Source organism: Enhydra lutris, unplaced genomic scaffold (genome assembly GCF_002288905.1).
Source record: "Enhydra lutris kenyoni isolate GAN:26980312 unplaced genomic scaffold, ASM228890v2 scaffoldscaffold36, whole genome shotgun sequence".
In the NCBI taxonomy this organism is placed as follows: domain Eukaryota; kingdom Metazoa; phylum Chordata; class Mammalia; order Carnivora; family Mustelidae; genus Enhydra; species Enhydra lutris.
This window is the reverse complement of record NW_019154120.1, coordinates 16,303,941-16,313,783: the sequence shown is the minus strand read 5'-3', so window position 1 is coordinate 16,313,783 and position 9,843 is coordinate 16,303,941. Positions and strand designations below refer to the sequence as shown.

At 45.2% G+C, this 9,843-nt stretch overlaps 1 protein-coding gene across 1 annotated transcript; it reads left to right on the top strand.

The window, feature by feature from the left end:
- The first annotated feature begins 607 nt into the window (after window positions 1-607).
- LOC111154272 (phorbol-12-myristate-13-acetate-induced protein 1) lies at window positions 608-4,116 on the top strand. The gene is made up of 2 exons (XM_022513780.1): window positions 608-726; window positions 3,082-4,116. The coding sequence occupies exons 1-2, from the start codon at window positions 669-671 to the stop codon at window positions 3,186-3,188; spliced, it is 165 nt and encodes a 54-aa protein (XP_022369488.1). The 5' UTR covers window positions 608-668; the 3' UTR covers window positions 3,189-4,116.
- Window positions 4,117-9,843: the final 5,727 nt, after the last annotated feature.

The following is a 9,843-nucleotide window of genomic DNA, read 5'->3' as shown; positions in this document are numbered from 1 at the left end:
CTTTGCCTCTGGCATCCTCTCTACTGCTGGGAACGTTTTCTTCATCTCACTTCCCCGCAACCACCCCTGCCCTCCGAGCTCGAGCTCCCCCTTTCGGATCTGGTTCTGGGGTCGGCTTCGTTAGAGTCTCTAATTGCCGGTTTACGATAAGGACCGGGCGCCCGGCCTCCCCAAGCCGCCGCCTTCTCGCTACAACTTTCCCCTCCCGCGACTTCCCGGCTCCGCTACAGCTGCGGCCGATGCCACGTGGGGCGGAGGCGCGCTCTCGGCCCGGACACCCTCCGCGCGGGCCCCGCTCGCGAAGGGAGTCACGGCGAGGCGGAGCCGGGTCTCAACGCTGAGCCGATCGCCGCCACGGCCGCGGAGCGCTAACGAGTCCGATAACGATATCCCCACTGCGGCGGCCCTCGGGGGCGGGGACAGGGGCGGGCGCACAGTCAAGTTTCGCTACGTCACGGTTCGCGGGGCCCCTTATAAGGGGCGAGAGCGGGCGCGAGAATCGTCCGGATCTGAGGCCCGAGCGCGGTCGTCGGTCCGCTCCGGTTGTGCGCGCTGCTCCGGCCCGTCAGCGACCCGCGTGCTGCTCGCCTTCTGCTGCCCCCACGGGGCTCGGATTGGACTGAGGTCCCCAGGGTTTTACCGCATAGCTCCGGTGGCTGCCTGTGGAGATGCCTGGGAAGAAGGCGCGTAAGAGCGCGCAGCCGAGCCCAGCGCGGGCCCCGGCAGGTAGGGAGCAGCTGGGGTCCGCGGAGATCCTGACCGGCGCCGGGGCCGGGGCGGGGAACGGGGCCGGGGCCGGGGCCGGGGCGAGGGTCAGGGTCGAGATCTCGGTCCCGGTCCCGGCGGGGTCCTCCCGGTAGTTTGCGGCCTCCGGGCCCGGCAGGTCTGCGCCCTTGCACATGCTTTGGGGGCGCCTCCGGGAAGTCCTTCAGAGTTTTTACCCCGGATGGTGGAGATGGCGAGGAGGAAACGCGATATGGGACGCACATTGGGATTTTAGCGGAGGCACAGAGCCTTGTTTTCGCCTCGCTTGCCCCACTTTCTCTGCCCCGGGGCCACGGGGAGAAAAAGTGCAAGTGCGGTCGCGAGGAGAAAGTCCTGGTCGCGGCAGGTGGGGACAGGAGAGGCTCCTCTGGAAGCGGCCTGGCGATCAGCCCTCTTCCTCCGGAGTCGGGGACCATGGAGGGCCCCGCTCTGAGTGTTGCCACTCTCGGGCCCCCAACACAAACTAAGCGACCCGTTACGCTTGGGTCTGTGGGGGGCTCTGCCACCGAGGGCTGATAGAGCATGACGGAGGCCCCGCGAGGACCACTGGAGGTCTTGGAAAAATTGTGCTGTCTTGAGTGGTAACATTTTAACAGTCGTTACTAGTTGTGGAGATGGATAGGAGGAGAACAGCAGATGGTCTCTAGTGGTTTTTCATCCATCCATTTTTTCCTCCTCCCTCCATAAAGCCTCATCGAATAAGTTTTTAGACCCGCCCTCTCCCTTACAAATCTTAACAGGGCAGCCATCCGCTAAGGGGGTGTAGCGAAGGCGGCCTTCAGGCTCTGAGCTCGAAATTCGTCATACTGCTATTGCATCAGACGCTGATGGCCCCTTTTTAACTTAACTTTCGATTTATAGAGCCTGTGAGGCTTGCAAAGGAAGTGGGATGGCCAACCTAAGTGGACACCGGGGTGCTCCCTCTAGCTCGCTCTTGGGAGGCCAAAAAGTTTGACCCACCTTTTGTGATGTTCAAGAAATCTCTGGTTTCCAGAAGGCCTAACCTGAGCATAACTTTCTGCCATTTTCCACTTCATTCCTAATAGTACAGGACAGCAGAAAGGGCCCTCTTTAACTCGGTAGGACAGTAATACATCTTTTTATTGAGATACAAGTGACCTAGGACATTGTATTAGCCTTGATTGATGTATGTATCAAAGGATGATTCGGTTTATGGATATATTGTGAAATAGCGCTAGTTAAAATCCCTCACCACACGTAGTTTTAAATTTTTTTTAAATTACTGCTTTTATAGAAGTGTAACAAAGACGAAGGAAACAACTAGCAGCTAGTTTCTGCCCCCTCTTTTGGGGAAAGAGATCGTTTTTTCCCCCCTTAAAATCCTTTTGTAATCCTTTTTCTTAAATTAATACTCTTTTAATGACAATATGTCGCTTCTAAAAAGTAGTAAACTTGTGAATTAAAGATATTTTTGCTTCACTCATAAAGGCAGTGGATTTGCACAAATTGGGTTTGTAAGAAGAATTTGGTTTACAGTGTAATGTAAATTTATAAGTTACTTTAGAGAATGTGGTCTTATTTTTGCAAGATTTTATGAGCCTTAGAAGAAATTCAAAGAGTTTTTTGGTGAGGTTAAGAATACATTTAGAGGGGCGTCTGGGTGGCTCAGTTGGTTAAGCATCTGCCTTCAGCTCAGGTCATGATCCCTGGGTTCTGGGCCACATATCAGGCTCCCTGCTCGGCGGGGAGCCTGCTTTTCCCTCTCCCTCCCCTACACCCCCTGCTTGTGCTCTCTCTGTCAAAATCTTGTAAAAAGGAGGGGAAAATACATTTAGATTTTTCTATTGAAGGTATAATACGAGGTGTGAATTACTGCCATTTAAAAAACAGATTCTACTAAAAACAACATACAAGAGTGTAGGATTTGACTTCTGTTCCCCCAACCAACCCTCAGTGAGTGAGAAAAGGATGACCTCACCTGAAGCTGGCCAAGGCTCCCTAACTCTGTGGTGTATGATGGAAATTTCCCTGTTGAAAGGCAGCATTTGCCTCATTCAGTGTGCTTTAAAAAAAAAAATATATATATATATATATATATATTTCAGAATAAACATCTTTATTCTTAACTATTCTATTGATTTATGAGTCACAATGTGTATATGGTGTGTTGGGGGGGAGGGTGTGCATGCTAAGTCACCTTTCTTGCATTGAGAAAATGGGTGTACATAAAGCTAAAGTTAAGGTAAATGTTCACTGAGTAAATACTCAGCTTGTCCCTTGGATGGGCACATTTAACTCTTGCTGGTTGCAATTTGTAATACCAGTGTGATTTTAATGTTTGGCTTTCCTTTTCAGACCCCGAAATGGAGTGTGCCATTCAACTCAGGAAATTTGGAGACAAACTGAATTTCCGGCAGAAATTTCTGAATCTGCTCTCCAAACTCTTCCGGTCGGGAACCTGACTGCTTCTGAAGCTTGAACGAGGAAACTGCTTTAAAATGGAAGATTCCCCAGTAGGTGCAAATTTAATCTAGAGGAAATGCCTTGTAATGGAGAAGATCTCACTTGCTTTTTGGACGTCCTTGGAAACAAAGATGGGATACATCAAAGATGGATTTTTGTTGGAGATTTCCCAGAAGACATTTGTTTTGGCTCATGAGGGTGTTTTAAAACCATTTTGTTTATTTTAAAGCAAGAATGGAGAAGCTTTGAAAAATAAAGACTTACTTAACATTTTGTTTTTACTTCTGAAATTATTCCGGTAATTTTGCTGAGGATTGCTGTGCAGCTTACTGTAAGCGCAGTTGGCAGATGAATGGACAGTGGTCAGAGGCAAAAAAACAGAATGTGTTCAGTGTTAGGTTTTATTTTGGGATGACAACTCCAAAGTGAAGTGTAAGACTTGGTTTATATATTATCTTGTTAAAAGTAAACATTTCATTCTGAGAACACTGAATGTTGTAGAGAGTGTGGATTCCACAGTTCACTACAAAATATAAAATGATTGGAAAGCTTGTTTCTTACTCAAAAACATATTGCTTCTGTTCAGATGATCCTTGAATTATGTTTCTGTGAATTTTAACGGGAAAGCCTGTACTTTGAAAAATGTGATAGAGGTGTTAGTTGGTTCCAGTAAGGTTGTTGAAGGTAGAATGTTAAAAAATAAAGAGCACAGGGATTTTGTAGAATCAGAAATAATGGGGGAAAAAGGTGATTTAGGCTTTTTTACTGTTGTAATTAATACTTAGTAAAAGTATTCTAAAGTAACTCGATAAGATGAATGTGTTTCTAGAGAAGTTTGTAAAATCTGTAAAAGGACTTTCTCATACTGGTCAGGGTATGTCTCATAGGAAGTGATCTTTTAAGAGAAATTAAGTATGTTTTACATAGTTCTTTTTTTTTTTTTTTTTTAAGGGGGATTGGATTTCTCACCCAGAATAAAAATGCCATATATGTATAATTTGCTTTAGAAGAATATGTAGATTCTGAGAAAAGTTTCATGAATTTCCCTTTTTTTATTGTTAAAAGGCCAGTCTGTATCAACAAAGTCCCTAGATAGATTAAAAAAAAGAATAATGTCTTGATTGAATTTCAGCAGGAATTTTATTTATTTTAACTATTTATGATGAAAATATTGTTTTGCTTAAAAATGTCTGTTAAAGTTACATTTGTAGGTTATGAGACAAGGCTTTCATAACCACTTGAACTTAACAGTAAGAATGTTTTGCCCTAGGCTGTGGTCACTTTAGATGAAACATTACCTCAGTACCTGTTTTTTCCTCAGTATTATTTAGTCACAAAAATGCTTTTTGTCTGTCTAGAGGCAGGTATTTTGCCGTTAGGATATTTATGGTCTGTAACTGTATTTATACATACAAAATTGGATACTGTAGCTATAAACTACTAAGAATTAATCACCGTTTCTCTGCGTGTTCCTTTCTGTCACCACATCACCGGCCCAGTGTTCATTACGAAACCAAGATGGTTTGACAGGTTTCCATCAGCAGGTCCCTTCTGACCACCACCTCCTCAGTCACAGTTCTGTTGCCCAGGGTGGAACATACAGGGGACGTTTAGCCTGATTTCTGCTGTCAAGGGCCTTGCCATTTAATGAGGAGAGGAAATAGTGAAAAAGAAGAAATCCGTGCCTGGCAGAGGTCTTGAATGCCTTAGTTCCTGGAGTCTGATTTATTGAAAGTTGCCTACAGAGATCAGTCAGTATCCATGGGGCTACAATGTGTCCCTGCCTTGGCTGCTTGGGGACCTCTGCCAAGCAAGAGAAGCTTCTGGGCGGTTTCCTTGACGATGGCCTCACACTTCTCTCTCTTCTGCCCCAACACTGAGCAGCTAGTATTGCTTCATCTGAAGCTAGTCATGTGCAGAAGGAGTGCCTTTCCTGTGAGAGGGTGAGAACTCCTAGTTGGTAGCTCTTTAGGCTGAAACCCCAGAGTGTAAATTACCTTGCTCCAGACGGGAGGCCGAGAGGAGGGGCTACCGGAGGAAGGTGACCACATGGGTAGGGGGAGATGAAGGGCTGCCCCAGGCCATTGGAGGAGGCCGGGTGGGGGAGATTGGCTCCATCAAGGTGAGGGGGCCCTCTGCGTGATTTGATTTGAGAGTCTCTGGAAGAGGAATTCCCGTCCCTCTGCCCCTCTGCATAGCCAGAACTGTTGGTGTTAATGAGTTTTGCTAAGAGTACCCTTGCTGCTTTTTTTTAATACAAGGAGTGGCATAGGAAAGCTTTGGCATCATGAACAATCTTAAGGTCGGAGGACTATATATTTTCAAAGAACTCTTTTTTAAAAAAGACTTCATTTATTTGAGAGAGAGAACACCAGTGAGGGGGAGGGGCAGAGACCGAGGGAACAGAAGCAGGTTCTCTGCGGAGTAGGGAGCCTTATGCCGGCCTCCATCCCAGGACCCTGAGATCAGGACCTGAGCCCAAGACAGACACTTAACCAACTGAGCCACCCAGGCACCCCAGAAAAACAACGTCAAAAAATTCCCAGGATGTCCACATAATTGTAAATACTGACTAACGAAAAGCTACTGGGAATTAAAAAAATAGTTTGGTTTGCATTTATATGTAAGAAAATCTCCATAACCTTTATATTTGAAAAGTCATCTAGAAATGGCAATGTGTGCTGTTAGTAAAATCCATACAAAAAGTATAATCCTTAGACTTGGTTTAAAAATTGAACAAGAAAAAAAATCACTACCTTTTCCACAAACGTGTCTGCAGTCCTTCACATTAAAGTTACCATCATTCCCTCCACAGCAAGTAGAGGGGAAGGCCTCCTGGGCTTTGTGTCTTGGATTAAAACAATAGTGAATCACTTTAGCAAAGCACAGTCTCTCATCATTTGAAACTGTGGCAAAATGATGGGACCTTTAGGAAAAAAATAAGATCAGAAATGCAATAATACCAGAATTAAGACTATGACTGAAGTAACTGAAGAAGGTCTAAACCCATGGAAGCTTCATTCTGAATCCTAAATACTCCAAACCATTTAAAAAGTGGGCCTCAAATTTCAAGAACTATATTTTGTTCATTTGTTTAAAAAGATTTTATTTGGGGGCAGAGCTCTGGGGGAGGGCGGGGGACAAGCAGGCTCCAGGCTGTGCCATGCAGAGCCCAATAGGGGGCTGGATCCCACGACCTTGAGATCATGACCGGAGCAGAAACCAAGAGTTGGATGCTCAACCGACTGAGCCACCCAGGCGTCCCTATTTTTAATTTTTATAAACCGGACAAAATTTCTTCTGGAGCTATCTCCTTGTATCATTTGAATGTGTAAAGGAATTAGACTCCCCAAACAAATATGGTCAGGTAACAAATGGGCTACACGTCAAGGAATAACGTGACATGCTTTTAGTAAGCTGTCCTATGCTGTAAGTTTTTTTTTTTTTTAAGTTTATTTATTTATTTTTGTAATCTCTACACCCAATGTGGGAGTTGAACTCATGATCCAAAGAGCAAGCATTGCGGGCTCTTCCAACTGAGCCAGCCAGGTGTGTCTCCTGTGTTGATAGTTTTATTTTGACATGTTTTTATCGGCTCTCCTTCCATTATTAATCAAGAATACATGTATCTAATTGTATAATTTACATTTACACAAACAATTTAAGAGAAAACCAGCGACAACCATCTCCTCAGTAATTCAAGATTTTGCGTACTCAAGGGAGTATAGCTTATCGAGCTTTATCAAAGTCTCTGCCAAACCAAGCTTTTCTTGTTTGGTGAATTTATTTATCTCTGTGTATGTGTCTTTCCTGTCCTTAGGGAAAATGCCCGTATGGTCTCTCAACAGTTACTAAATCTGCCCAAGTAACTGATCATTTCAGGGACTGTGGGGGCTGGGGAAGGACGCAGGTAAGAAACGGGGAGGAGAGAAGAGGGACAGAGATCTCTTTGTGCTGCAATGTGCAATTACTAAAGGATACAGAAATCCAATCAAAAACTTTAGAAATGTTCAAGTGTCACCGTCTTGAATTTATACTTATTCCATTATCTCATGTATACAACTGATTCCATACAATGTGTGGAATCATGTGGAATCATGTGGTCATGGTACTCATTAATAAACACTGTAATTTTTAATTTAATTTTTTAAAAAGTAAGCTCTAGGCCCAACTCCTGACCCTGATCTCAGGGTACTCTACTGACTGAGCCAGCCAGGGACCCCTGAATACTGTAATTTTTTTTTTTTACATTTTATTTATTCACTTGACAGAGATCACAAGTAGGCAGAGAGGCAGGCAGAGAGAGAGGAGGAAGCAGGCTCTTCACGGAGCAGAGAGCCTGATGTGGGGCTCGATCCCAGGACCCCGGGATCATGACCCGAGCCGAAGGCAGAGGCCTCAACCCACTGAGCCACCCAGGCGCCCCAATACTGTAATTTTTTATGTGTAAATCGAGTAGATGAGAAACAGTTCTAGAGAAACAATGCAGAAGCGGAAGCAAACACTCCAATCACGGCCTTGTCACTTTCCAGTCCTCAGAACTTGGCAGTTCATTAACTTCTAGCCTGTGCTCCTACAGGTAAAACTGGGAGTAATGCTTGGGGCAAGAACCTGAGGACTGATATTACAGGCGGGTGGGAAAAAAAAAGTCACTTATCTATCACTGATCTCTTTATCATCTATCAATGTATCTATGAACAAGATAAGTTGTTTCCTTTAGTCTGAAGGCTCTGTGTGCTGTGATTTGGGCTTTTTAATCCCTTGCAACAACTCTCCCCCCACAACACAGAGAGAGAGAGAGAGAGAGAGAGAGAGCGAGTGCGCGCCCTATGGGCCAGAACAGCATAGACTGTGAAAATCTTGCCAAACTGCTTGAACCTTTGTCTGAGGGAATGCTCCTCCGGGAAGACAACTGGGATCTTGATGACAGTCTCACGACTGAGTATGATGGAAAGCGGAGAGCGCCCTGCTTCGGAATCAAAGCCAAGCCTTCCGTGAACTGTGAGACTGAGCAGAGCGGCCTGTCTGAACCCGAGTGATTCCTCTGCATCCCCTCTTAGGTCATTTGTGTTTTGAGACAGAGAATGGGAAGATCTCCTACCCCACTCCCGGTCCTACCAGCCCCATCCTGCACACAGTGTAAGAGAAAACTGAAGGGTTTGCAAAAAGAAGTAGGAGAGTGGGTTTAAAACTCCCCCTCCAATGATCTGTTTCTCAAATTCTTCTCCCAAACACTGATTCTAAGTCCGGGAGGAGGCTGGGCAGAAACATCTTGGACTTCTAAGTATTTTCCTGGACGTGAAAATTCCCCACGGACTCCGGCTTCCCTGATGGTGGTGTTCCTGTTGCAAGGAGGCTTCTTATAGGTAGCTGAAAATAGATGGGGTCACCTGACAGGACACACCCTACCGTCCGAGTCTCTCACATAATAGGTCATGGTTCAAGAGCAAAACCTTTGTCAATACAATCCAGGCCCTCACTTCAGCTTCTGTTTTAAGGACTTTCAGAAGTCAGTTTAACAAAGTCAGAGTGAAACGGTCACACCCACCCGCAGTCTTCTTCCAGATCAGTTACTGTAAAAAACACCAGAAAAATGAGGGAAGTGATGAGTGGCAGGTAGGGATTTAGGATTCCTTTACCTCGTAAGTCTGGGTCCCCGATGCACCCGTAGGTGTGCTCTAAACTGTACACTGTCTGTGATTAGAAACCGAAGGGTGCGTGGAACCTGGGCTTGGGTTTGGATTGGAAAAGGAATGTACAAATGGCCCTTTGGTATTTCTCATGTCTTAGTAAAAGGCTTCTTTTCTTTTAAGCACATTCTCTCACTAATGACCTCTAATGGAGCTGTGAGATTTGCCCATTTCCAACTGCACGTCTATTTTTAAAACCACAAACTTTCTTTCTCTGCAATTAGCATTGGCTTTGGACTTCAGACTCAGCCACGTTTTGCCACTCCTTCTTTGCAGGGCTCTGGATAAATGGCTTGATCTCGTTTTCCTTATAAAAGGGTATAAGATACACCGATTTCAAAGCATCTTGAGAATCGAACAAGGAGAGAATGTGCAGGGTGTCCGGCTCACAGTCGTGCTCAGTAAAGGTCAGTTAACTTCAAGACAGAGGGTTAGATATTAGCTTCCTTCCAGAGCTATGGGAAGATCTTGCCCAATTAAGATTATTAGACTAAAATGAAAGCTTTTGAAAAAAGGTAGCAGGGCAGTGGTGGGGCTGGAGAGGAAGTGGCTGTTTTTCCCTTGATGAGCCCATCTGCTTTTAATTTATAACCTTCTAGTGATGGTAAAATATTTATTTTCACCCCGTACGTAATAGGTTTCATGAATACTATTGAATTGCCCAAAGCCCCCTGCATGTATTCATGGAAAAATTCAGGTCCTGATTTACAGAATTCTGCCTCTAAAAATAGGAAGAAGGTCCTGTGTAGTTATGTTGGACTTGGCTGGATTTGGGTAAGTCTGTTTTCAGCAGGGAATCATAAAGGGCAGCGTCTCCCCCGAGATGAATCTGTGAAAACATGTTCATCTGGAGGACAGAAGTTGTATCCTGGCTGCTTTTGTTTTCGGCGGGAGGAAACCTGGGTTGCAGTCACCCACAAGGTTTCTCCGTAGAGCTTCTTTGACTCTGCATTCAGACAAACAG

Excerpts from the sequence above, each read along its gene's own strand:
- LOC111154272 (XM_022513780.1), top strand. The coding sequence starts at position 669 with ATGCCTGGGAAGAAGGCGCGTAAGAGCGCGCAGCCGAGCCCAGCGCGG. Across the intron at positions 727-3,081 it reads CCCAGCGCGGGCCCCGGCAG|ACCCCGAAATGGAGTGTGCC; the intron begins GTAGGGAGCAGC and ends TTTCCTTTTCAG.